Source organism: Meleagris gallopavo, chromosome 3 (genome assembly GCF_905368555.1).
Source record: "Meleagris gallopavo chromosome 3, MGAL_WU_HG_1.1, whole genome shotgun sequence".
Taxonomy (NCBI): domain Eukaryota; kingdom Metazoa; phylum Chordata; class Aves; order Galliformes; family Phasianidae; genus Meleagris; species Meleagris gallopavo.
Genome location: NC_139406.1, coordinates 3,771,372 through 3,783,937, shown reverse-complemented (window position 1 = coordinate 3,783,937; position 12,566 = coordinate 3,771,372). Strand labels below are relative to the sequence as shown.

General features: G+C 35.8%; 1 protein-coding gene across 4 annotated transcripts in view; it reads left to right on the top strand.

Annotated features, from left to right (window-relative positions):
• Positions 1 to 11,922, top strand: part of ATP9B (ATPase phospholipid transporting 9B) — a 153,955-nt gene extending 142,033 nt beyond the window's left edge. For 2 of the 4 annotated variants that reach the window (XM_085220097.1, XM_085220096.1), the window contains exons 22-30: positions 139 to 283; positions 609 to 673; positions 1,112 to 1,267; positions 1,414 to 1,478; positions 2,637 to 2,745; positions 7,371 to 7,428; positions 8,134 to 8,337; positions 10,258 to 10,290; positions 11,013 to 11,922. In XM_085220097.1, coding sequence (XP_085076223.1) covers positions 139 to 283; positions 609 to 673; positions 1,112 to 1,267; positions 1,414 to 1,478; positions 2,637 to 2,745; positions 7,371 to 7,428; positions 8,134 to 8,337; positions 10,258 to 10,290; positions 11,013 to 11,149 — 972 coding nt within the window. In that variant the 3' untranslated portion in view covers positions 11,150 to 11,922. The remainder of the gene's footprint in view (positions 1 to 138; positions 284 to 608; positions 674 to 1,111; positions 1,268 to 1,413; positions 1,479 to 2,636; positions 2,746 to 7,370; positions 7,429 to 8,133; positions 8,338 to 10,257; positions 10,291 to 11,012) is intronic. The other 2 variants (XM_085220099.1, XM_085220098.1) reach the window with 1 other exon arrangement.
• Positions 11,923 to 12,566: the final 644 nt, after the last annotated feature.

The window sequence follows — 12,566 nt, the reverse complement described above, 5'->3', positions numbered from 1 at the left end:
TCTCTCAGGTGTCTCTTACAGAAAGATACCATGCAAGCAAAACCCCATAGAAGAGATCTTTACACTGTGTTTTTGTGTTAGAGCACATGTTGTATTATTTAATCTTTGAAATAAATGTCCACGTATTTTCTCCCTTAGGTTTGTCTGAAATATTATGAGCATGAATTTGTAGAGTTGGCTTGCCAGTGTCCCGCCGTAGTGTGCTGCCGATGTTCTCCCACCCAAAAAGCCCATATTGTCAAACTCTTACAGCATCACACTGGAAAACGCACATGTGCAATAGGTAACTGTTGACACTGTCTTCCTTTGCAGTAGTTAAATCTGTAATAAATCTACATAGTAGATGGCACCTTTGAGAAAGAATTCAAGCAAAACTGAAAAGACTTCTTTATCAACCACCAAGTAGTTCAAGTAGTTACGTAAATGTAGAAGAAAATACCAGGAGAAAGTGTGTTTTTCTTTGGTCCTCCTCAGGGAAATGTCTTGAAATCATTAATCCATAGGTTATCTGTGAGAATGTAAAGCTACAGTAGGGAGTTTTTAAAACATTGTGAAGGTCAAGAGAGTAAAACCTCTGAAGAGCTGAATATTGCAGTGACATTTTTCAGGTGATGGAGGAAATGATGTCAGCATGATCCAAGCAGCTGACTGCGGGATTGGAATTGAAGGCAAGGTAATGTTACTAGTTTCATTGTCAAGTATAACGTGATTCTTAGGTGGTAGTAAATTGAACATTTTGAATTAAAGTATACTGTAAGATGATAGAAAATGCTTATTCTTTGAACCAGTAAGTTCTCTGCTTCTATGTTCTCTGTTTTTTCTTTTTAAATACATAAAGCAAGAAAAGCAGAAAATACTAGTTATCTCTGTGAATCTATTAATTTATCCGAAAGAAGCAAGCTAAGCCATTAAACACACTTGTTATAGAACTGTATTGCTTTTATAACACGCACCAAAATCCTGTCTTCTGTGTCATGTAGCAGAATTGATTTCTGAAGCAATAGCAGCAAAGTTTGTAATTTGTAAAATGAATTATGATTTAGAATTTTGAATTTTGAAGCATATTTTCTACACAGGGTTTTATACTTTGAATATTTTTGTTTTGTTCTAGGAGGGAAAACAAGCCTCCCTAGCAGCTGACTTTTCTATCACACAGTTCAAACACATAGGTAGGCTGCTGATGGTACATGGTCGAAACAGTTACAAAAGATCAGCAGCACTTGGTCAATTTGTCATGCACCGAGGCCTTATTATTTCAACTATGCAGGTATTTAAAACTTTGTTTTCTGAACAGTTACAATCACTGCATCTCTTTGAAATGTCAAAAAATCCTATGTAGTATTCTTTTTTCCTTATTGTAATGCTTCATGTATAGAATTCTATTAAATATGTAATTATTTTCTTTTTTTGTAGGCTGTGTTTTCATCAGTCTTCTACTTTGCATCTGTTCCCTTGTACCAAGGTTTCCTGATGGTAGGGTAAGTTCACACCAACAGTTACAATATCTATCAATAATTACATCCAGCTGACTTTTTAAACAGCATCCTATAGTTGGTGTCTGCCTCATTTTTTAGACATTTATCATTGGTATGCTAACAAGACTTGGAATGAGCCTATAAAAAAAAAACTCAAACTAGTTTGGACGTGCAGTTATGTCCACTATATGAGGTGGGAAAGTTCTCTGAAGACAGAAAACTGCATAGCTTTAGAAGAAGATATCATATAGTACTTTTGATGTTCAGAGCTAAAACAATAGAGGAAATCTGACAAACCAATTTCAGCTGTTATACAACTTGCAAGACAAGCCTCAGTGACCGTTAACAAATTCATTTGTTAAAAAATGGAGCTGAAGCTACTATGAAATTTCTTCTGAAAGCTCATTAAGTAAGTTCAGTACATTAGTTTTCTTTCTGAATCATGTATGTAGAATTAGGAGCACACTGATCCTTTTGCAAAAGCTTCTTTAGAGATACACTTCCCAGAATCATTCAGATGAGATATATGCTATATTCATGTTTGTCCTTTTTCTCTCCCCCTTATGTCCTAAAAGCTTCTTTTTATACTTCTTGTTTTACTTTATTTAAACAGTAATAAATCGTAGCCAAATCAAGGTCTGTTTTCACCAAACACTGCAGAGGCAAACTGTAAACTTCTCCAAAATGCTTATAAATAGTTATGCTAAGTCCTTCTGAGAGTGCACAACTAATGTATGCATAAAATCCAAAGCCACTTTCTTAGCTGTAAGACTTTGGTTCATCCTCCTGCTTTACTGTGATGTCAGAAAAACAGCACTTGTTTTTTCTTTAGTTTTCATGCCATCTTCTGTTGATGAATTCAAATGCAAGGTCTTTGAACTTGTTATCAAAATGCAGAAGCACAGTGTAACAGACAATAAATTTGGGGTGATATATGCATGGGAAAAAGACTTTTTTTTTTCTTTTGACATATAAAGTCTCTTCTCACAAATGGCAGCTCTCAGAATCCCAAGACCAGGTTATATTTGTGAAGCTGCATTGGTAAGCTGTCTCAGTGATAATCAGTTTAACTTCACTCACATTAAAACAGTAGTTGAATGCAGTAGATTCGTTTAAAATCATATGACACAAAAATGCTAGTTTGTGCTTTCCTCTCCATAGGTATGCAACCATATATACTATGTTTCCAGTCTTCTCTCTGGTGTTGGATCAGGATGTGAAGCCAGAAATGGCATTGCTGTATCCAGAACTTTATAAGGATCTCACAAAGGTATGAATGTTCTCAGTGCTAAAATACAAAGAACTGTTGAAGTTGCTGGTGTGAAAAACTCTGAATTCTTAGAATCATTTTTGCAAGGTATTCCATGCAAGATAAATGCGTAACTAATGTAATGCAGGCTTCTGTGCTACAAAAGTAATCCATGGTCCCAGATGTTCCACTAGGTTTTGTTAACAGATCTCTAAGTCACCAGACTTTGGACTGAAATAATTCAGTCATAAAGGTATACTGATAGAAAATTTGCTCTTAGTCTGACCTTAGGAGCTCTGATAGGGAGCTTTTCGTGGTTATTTTTCCACAGCTCCTTCCCTTTTAACTAAGAGATTTAATTTATGGATTAATTTTTCCCATCTTCTGAAAATTATTACTGATCTCTCCTAAAGCTGACTTTCTTTAAATAATGGATATTAATGATTGAAATGTCTTCGCTGAATCATCTGTAGTTACTGCTTACTACAAGAAAGACATAGATGCTCTGGAGCTTGTTCAGAGAAGGGCAATGAAGCCAGTGAGGGAATTGGAGCATCAGTCTTATGAGGAGTGACTGAGGGAACTGAGCCAATTGTTTAGTCCAGAGAAGAGGAAGCTCTGAGGAGACCTTATTTCCCTCAACAACTACCTGAAAGGAGATTGTGGTGAGACAAGGGTCAGCCTCTTCTCTCAGGTAACTAGCAATATAACAAGAGGGAATGGTCTCAAGTTGCAGCAGGGGAGATTCAGATTGGATATTAGGAAGAACTGATGCTCTGAAAGAATGTTCAGGCACTGGAATGGGCTGCTGGGGAGGTGGTGAAGTCTCTGTCCTTGGAGGTATTCAGGAAAGGTGTAGTACATCTGTAATACTAAGGAGCATGGTTTAGTGGGCAGCATTGGTGGTAAGTGGACAGTTGAGTTGGATGATCTTAGAGATCTTTTCCAAACTTAATGATTCTGTGATTCAGAATCATTAAAACTTTCAGTTTTCTTATATACATCTGCAAATAATAGAAGGGTGTTGTTTCTTTATCTGCAAATACGGATTAAATCACAAGACTGTTTTCTTAAGTTTTTTTTTCTGAAAAGTACTCCAGCTCCATCTTAAACTGTTTGCCAGAAGTGTTATGATGCAAGGCAGAAGCAAGAAGAAAGGTGTTCTAAGGACAGTGTATTCTTCAAAGACATATCTAAGATTTCAAAAGTAGACTGCAGTCATAGAGTTGACACTGCAAATCCTTTGTCATTTGAATTGTATTAAATTACCTATTCACTATTTTAGTCTATGACAATTTTTTCTTTTCTATTTGGAGATCTCTTCTTTAGTATCTTTTAAGTTTCTTTGAGATCACAGATTTTATCTCCAGAAGGTGTATCTCTCAGTTCCTATGGGTAGTTGTAAGCTAGTCTGTGAAAACCTGCTAATGGGATTTTTCTGTTTCAAAAGATAGAAAGAAGTTAACCTGTACTCTGAAACTGACCAGGATGTGTAGTACATGATTGCAGACTTAAGATTTTTCAAGCTTAAATCACAGTTCTAGGAGATAATGATTTACTGGCTTTCCCAGCTTATACTGTACCTCTGTGAATGTTAATGTAGAAACACAAATTATTTTTAGAAAATAATAATTAAAAAAATGAAAATGTGGAGCAACTAGGAAGTACGTTAATGGTTCAGTATATTCCAAGCAGAAGATGATCAGTGAATGATGATGGATGAATAGACAAGAAGTGCTTTACAGGTGCTATTTGACTTTACTATTATAAGGTAATCTTACTGTGTGTGTTTATTGGAACAGCTTACAATCATGCTGTCCTAGTTGTGACACTAGGGAGCGTACTTGTTTCTGCACGTTACTTTGCAAATTCTGTATTATAAATACAGATCTCTACCAATGCTATTCAGCTGACGTTACTCAAGTGCATATTGACATAAACTAGAATTGTATTCCTAGGAATTGGTTTCTTCTCTAGGATATGCTGATGGTGAAAGAGCTTTCAGGATATTAAGATTAAAATATGCTTGCACAACTCATTGACAGACTCTCTATTGCAAGAACAAGCGAAAATTAGCAAGGTTCAGAGATGGATGTGGCCAAATACCACAGGGGAAGCAGTGATTCGATTTTCCTGTTACTCTGGCTTCTATAAAGTTGTGGCTAGAAAAGCTGAAATGAAAGTTTGAAAGGAAATACATATTCTTCCACTTGGAGAAGAGGAAACATAACTCTCTTTTTAAAACAGAGGAAATTAAGACTTATACAATTACAGGCCAGCCAGTCTCACCGCTGTGCCCAGCAAGATTGTGGATGTGATCGTCTTGGAAACTGTGCTGAGGCACACAGAGAACATAGAGGTGATTGGTGACAGCCAGCATGGCTTCACCAAGGGCAAATTGTGCCTGACAAATATGGTGGCTTCCTACAACAGGGTTACATCATTAGTGGCTATCAGAAGAACAACTGATGTCATATACCTGGATTGTGCAAAGCATTTGACACTGTTCCGCACAACATCCTTGTCTCTACACTGGAGAGATGGATTTAATAGAGTGATCATTCAATAAATAAGAAACTGGTTGGATGGCCAACTGCCTGAAGTCAAGATGAAGGCTAATGACAAGTGGTTTCCCAGTCATCAATACCAGGACCAGTATTTTTTAACATCTTTTTTGGAGATAATGGCCAGTGAGATTGAGTGCACACTTAGTAATTTGTGATGACACCAAGCTGAGTGGTGTGGTCAGCAAGCTGAAGGGAAGGGTTATGATCCCGATTGACCTGGACAGGGTTGAGAGGTGGGCGTGTAGGAACTTCATGCAGTTCAACAAGGCCAAGTGCAAAGTCTTGCACCCATATCAGAGCAAATTCAAACATGAATACAGACTTTGTGATGGATGGACTTAGAGCAGCAGATTGAGAATGGTAGATTAAAAACTAAATATGAATAGCAGTGTGTGCTTGCAGCCCAGAAAGCCAACCGTATTGAGGGCTGCATAAAAGGAGTCTAACTAGCAGGTTGAGGGAGGTGATTGCCCCCATCCCTACTGCTCCCACGACACCCACTTGAAGACCTGCATTCAGCTCTGGAGCCTCCAGCATAAGATGGGCATGGACCTGTTGGAGTGGATCCTGAGAAGGCCATGGGGCTGGAACACCTCTCCTACAATGAAAGGCTGAGAGAGTTGGGGTTGTTCAGTCCAAAGAAGAGAAATGCATGGAGAGAATTTATAGAGACCTTTCAGTGCGTAAAGAGGACCTAAAAGAAAGACAAGGAAAGAGTCCTTATCACGGATTATAATGACAGGATAAGGTGTAATGTCTTTGAACTAAAAGAAGGTGGGTTTAAATTAGTCATTAGGAAGAAATCCTTCATTATAGTGGTGATGAGGCACAGGAACAGGTTGCCAGAGAAGCCGTGGTGGATGCCTCATCCTTGGAGGTGTTGAAGGCCAGGTTGGTTGGGTCTTTGGGCAACCTGACCTAGTGGGAACTGTCCCTGCCCAAGGCATGGGGAGTGGAACCCCCTTCCAACTCAAACCATTTTATGATTCTGTGAGGGCTGGCTACTTTCATCTGAAATTATTTGTTGCCTGTTGTGGAGCATTTGTTAGAGTCTTAGAAGTGACATAATCCTAGTTTCATGAAGTTGAATCAAAACTCAAGCTTATTCTTAGTTTACAAATCTCAATAATTGGGAGCTATGGTCTAGAGTGGAAATAATGCACAGTACTGAAAGGAAAATGAGTGGACGCTCAAATTAAAAAAAAAAAGAAACAGACAAAACAACAACAAAACAGAGTATTTTTCTGTATGTTGGTAACCAGTAGACTGTATACAGAGATGTGAAAATGCCTCTAGCAGCTTCCTATGAACTCTGTGTATCCAAGAAAATATTTTAGCCTATACTGAAACCATCTCTAATTAATTAATCAGTTTCTACAGCAGTGAAGCACTTACATTTCTCTGTAAAGTGCTGATTCTTGTGTATCCTAGGATGATCAGTTCTTCTGTGGTAAAATGGCTAACTGCTTATCTTTTTTAACTTTGCAGTCTTAACATATTTAATCAATACTCGTAGAATACAAGAGTCCTGAATGTGTACAGCTTTTATTGTTTGATTTATGCATATGATTCAAACTTTAACTATCACAAGATTAAAAATACATTTGGTGCTTGCATAAAATTTATAGTAGCGGTCATGTTTATGGTGTGACTGAAAATAGTTCATCCAACATAGAGAAGTGACTTGTAACCATGGTTTTCTTGAAGTTTAGGTCAGTAGGTGCAGAATGTTATTTTTCTTGAAGAATACTTTTGTGATAAGACATAAAAGCACTAAAAAGTGTATAATACAACTGTTATTGGTCTTCTGAAAACTAACCATAGCACAGCAAGCCAGTGTGTGTTTGCCATTTAAGACCTTAACTGTCCTGCCCCCAGATTTTAACTGCATGCAATTTCTGTGCACATTTGCAATGAACGATCGTAAAAACGAGCAGAAGCTTTTTAGCTTGTGTCACTTCAAAGACTGCTTATTATACTTGTAAAATGTCTCTAGAGTGCTTAACTATTAAAATATATGAATTTAATAGATTTTTTTTTTAAGTAGTGTTTAACTGTCCTCTCACTTCTTTCCCTTAGGGAAGATCTTTGTCATTTAAGACCTTCCTCATCTGGGTTTTAATCAGTATTTACCAAGGTAGGAGAGAGTCGTGAATTTATTGAACTGAGAATTTTTTATCTGCTATTAACAGTATAGTTTTTCAGGAGCAGGTTAAATTCCCAAAGCTTAACATTTCATCAGCAGTTATATATATTGCTTTCTGTTTATCTTGTAAATTGAGATTCCTGCAGTGTGCCAGGCCTATGGATTGGCATGGATTGTTATTTTTATTGATGCGTGTCGTCTAAAGAAGGACATGACTTTAATTAAGTTCTAATCCAGAAAAATTTCAGCGAGTGCTTATCACATTGCATATACTTACACAGTAGTTTTCATTCATGGAATGACAGAAGTACTGTTGAAGAAACCTGAATTATGTAATCAGTTAAAAGTAATTACACTTTCAACAATCTCTCACTCATTATTTTGTCATTTAGACAAATTCAGGTTAATTGACAGTCATCAGATATATTGCTTGAAAAGGTATTTAGTTTTCTAACAGTTTTGTTTCTTCAGTGCTCTGTTTTGATTGTTTTACTTCACGTGCAAAAAGCACAGTAAATATCACACCTCTTTTTTACAAAGATTCATGTTACCTTATATAAAATATATAAAATAAAAATTTAAATAAATAAATAAAACACTGAGTAAACTTTCCTAATAAGCAATAAAATGTTCAGTGTGCACTTGAACTAAAATGTCACTGTAGAATGTTTTATTAAATTTGTTTGCCTTTCCTAGGTGGTATTCTGATGTATGGAGCCCTGCTGCTTTTTGAATCTGAATTTGTACATGTTGTTGCCATTTCCTTCACTGCCCTTATCTTGACTGAGCTCTTGATGGTTGCACTGACCATACGAACATGGCACTGGTTAATGGTGGTGGCTGAATTTCTCAGTCTTGGCTGCTATGTGGCCTCTCTTGCATTTCTAAATGAATATTTTGGTAAGTAATAGTGTTTTAGCAAGGAAAGTTTTATAACAAAATTTTTAAAGTGCTTTTTTTTCTCATTTTGGTTAGGAATGATGTTAGGCTTTACGAAATAGAGCTTTTTCTGTAAGAATATGGATTTAATTCATGTTGTTTTAAAATACTCTTCTGCCTATTTGTCCCAGGGTTTGATTGTCATTTTTAATCATATTTTAATATGATTTATCTGGGTGATAAACTTTTAAGTCAAACCCCACATGCTCTTCCCCTCCTTGATCTCATCTTCCAATGACAATCCAACTGCTCATCTTAAATTGTCTTTGAGATTTGTACTTGAAATGGATATGTTTTGATAAAATGAGAATCGTTCACCAACCTGGTGATCTTTCTGTCTCATTACCTCTAGCCCAAGAGCTGAAGCATTGCCAAACTAGAAGGTTTAGCAATACAGGCTAAAATAGAGGCAAAAAGTTATTGATGTTTTATATAATCAGTCTATTTCATAACTACAACAAGATTCTATATAACTTGCTTTGTTTTAAAGTACAGTATGCCATACTGTGTCTTACGGTTCTCATTGTTCATAATTCACAAGATTTACAGTTCTCTCCTTTTAACAGTCCAAGGATCTGAGTGTCAATAATACATATTTTTTTTTTTATATCAAATTGTCTTTCGCTTAAAAAAAAAATTATCTTCATCTTAGAGTGATTTGATAGATGTAAATTACAGAAATAAATAAAATAACTGTGATTATACCGCAGCATAGGAGTAGCATCAAGCTCCTCCTTCCTCTGTTTCACAGGAGATGATGAGTAAGGAGATCCTTTCTTGTTACTTCTTGTAGCAAAATTAAATGTGCTGTATGGTAGTTTCTAGTAATTGCAAAGTTCTGCTTTCACTCCCTGTTGTCCCAAGCATTCAGCACTAGGGTGGTGTGATTACATGACTTTTTTTTAATTGCTAAATGCTCTGCCACCTGTCTCAAGTGATCTGTTAACTTCCAGATGTATGAAGAGTCGTATTTTAATTTTACACACACTATTTCAGGTTTTACAGAGAACCTTCTTCATTTCTCTGACACTAATACACAGATTCTTTAATAGAGACTATTGGGTTGATTCCAGAGTCTCCCCAGCTAGCTGGCAAGAGCATGTACAAGCACTAGCTCTTTGGTCCAATCTTCCAGGAACTTCATAAAGCAAAATTCGCAGCTTTGCCTTTTAAAATCATCCATGTTGATAGCAGCAAGTCCTTCCATCCCTTCTAGGTATTTCTTATTGAGAAACACCTCTAGGTGGTGTTCATGAACGTGCTTAAAAAAAAAACAACAGTCTTGATACTGCTCTGCAGCTCCGAGTCCTGGAAGTGACTCAGTTTTTAGGTTTCTGAATTAACTGCATGCAGTGACTTCATTAGGCATGTCTCAGTGATATGTTACGTGGGCTCTTAGTATGTCTGAGCAGGCTTAGGCTAAAACAATATATCAAAATTATACATTGAAATCTAATATAGAAAGTGTTCTTAAATGAGCAAAGTTGGAGCACTAAAGCGTTTCTTTTGCTGAATCATTTTGAAGTTAATTTTCATTCACATTTGAAACAGCTCTAATCAAGTTGCTTATACACTTAATTATACTTCAGAGACATCTCAGGCAAAATGTAAGAGAACTGCCTAATTACTTACAGCCTCAAAACATAACCAAATGAATCTATTTTCAAATTTTTTGTTGAATTGCTGTCTAAAACCTTCTGATTGTCATGTGAAAAGCAGCAATATTCCAGTTAATGCTACTAACATCTTTTCCATTTCCTTTTTTGTTTTTGTTTTTGTTTTTTTTTGTAGCTAGTCTTCTTGTCTAATATTTTTTTCACATAACTTCTGTATTTTCTGTAAAACTATCCTTTCATTTTCGTTCTCACTCTTGTGTGACAGGTATAGGCAGAGTGTCTTTTGGAGCTTTCTTAGGTAGGTGAAGTTTAACTTTTCTGGAAGATAACTTTTGGGGTGGGGGATGTGGAAGGAGGAGGTGGTTGGGGGGTTTTCTGTGATTCTTAAGTACAACCTGACCACTGCAAAATATGGTCCAAAATTTCAGTGGCAAGTGTAGGATGTCTACTGTTCTTGTCATATTTGTCACAGAAAGTAGCTTTTGACTGTGACTTGTGGCAGTATAATCACATTGCTTTCTCTTTACATTTTCGGGCTGTGAATTAATTTCTGAAGTTTTAAGAATCATTTGGTCTGGTTGTTGTGTCTATTTCAGAGAAAAATGAGCTGAATATGAAATACAGCATCCAAGAAAATTAGCAGAATTTCTGGTTGGGAAATTGTATTGTAGTAGGTATGAATGGTTTGTAGGAGTAGAAAAACGATAAACTGCTTTAACCTTTAACATGAGAAACTCTTGGTACTACTGAGGTCCTGGTTCCACTGAAATCACCTTGTGCTGCAAAAGAGCATAAAGGACTCTGAAGCTTTCATTTAAAGAAAATAATTGGCAAAAATGAAATGTTGAGGTTAGCTTCCTCTCTGTGTTGTTTTTTTTTTTTTTTGCTTGATTTGTCTGTTCTTAATTTGTTCTAATTTGCATAAGCAAACCTTTAAAGAATTTGATTGACTTTGCAATATGAAAGTTCTAGCCTCCGTGTTACCAGCTCCCATTATGAATTTTTCCTTTCTTTCTGCAGATGTTGCCTTTATCACAACTGTGACCTTCCTGTGGAAAGTGTCAGCAATCACTGTTGTAAGCTGTCTTCCACTTTACATTCTCAAGTACTTGAAGCGCAAATTTTCTCCTCCAAGTTACTCCAAGCTTACCTCGTAAGAGCACATATATTCCTGTGGTTTTTTTTGCTCACACCGGTCTTCAAATCAAACATTCACCGTGCTTTAGTGTCTATGGATTTACACTGGACTAAAGAAACTAAGAAATAAAAATCAAAAGCGATCAAGTGAATAGAGCACAAACAGAGGAGGAAACATCTGACAGGTACATAACACAGAAGTACACTACCAAGACTATCAGAAATAACCTTTTTTTTTTTTTTTTTAACCTGCTGATTATAAAATAAAGCTGAATTACTTTTGTTTTGACAATGCTTCTGAATTATTTCCTTGCTACTGTAAAGGATTTTTTCCTACTATACTAACCTTCTGCAAGTTGAAATGAAAGATTCGGTGATTACAAAACTTCCTAATCTTCCTTCAGTGTTTCTACGTGGACAAACTCATTTGTCCACACTTACTATACCAAACGTAATACCTGTAAATGCCATTGTCTGTATTAGCAGCTAAATATTATTCCTCATCAAACATTGATAAATATGCACTATTTGAATTATGTACAGGTGTCTGCGTAGCACAGTGTTATTTTAGGAGCTGTTGCCCATTTCTGTACTCTTTATTTCTGGCACCAGTAAATATTACAGATCTGTGATGTTGACAGCAGTTCTTTAAATGCACATTAAAAACCAGATTGCACAAAAGCTGTTGTGTAGAAAACTAAATGATAAATTCTGTACATCATTCCACTGTACCTGTTGATCTATACAGATAACAAAGACATTGCTGCTCAGTAAATATGTTTTAAAATTTTTATTCATTTTGTATTTGTAAAGCTGCAAATAGTGTCAAAGTACATTTCTATATATGAAAAGTCCAGTAAACCTTGTATTAGCTAATATATTTAAATTGCCTTGTAATCTGTTTACTTGGGTTACTCAGGTAAAAATGAAATAAGATGAACACACAAACATTGTGGTAGGAAAATGTCATCTTCCAAGTTGTAAATGTTATGTTTTTATAACTCAGTTTGAGTGCAATCTTGTTTAAAAAAAAAAATCTTTTTTTTTTTTTTTGCATGCTTTCAACTGTCAGTTGTATATCCTTGCTGAGTTATGACATTTTACAGCAGCTGAAGATTTGTTAGAGAAACTTATTCTGATAAAACCTGAAGGGTCCAAATGTTACGTGCTGTACTGGAAAGTAGGATGTATTATTTTAGTTTCCTATTGTGATATAATTTTTCATTCTCAAGAAGTACATATAACAATTTGGCATAGTCTCATAATGAATGGAGAGGATTAGTATAATTACCCGTGCTTTATTTATTAAATATTGGTGGTGTTTTTTTTTAAACACTTAATATTTATGTCATTTTCATGTCTGACTCTATGCCTTTACAGCATAATTCCTTGCTTGATACCTTATAATTTCTCCCTTGTGCGATTATAATATTGAGT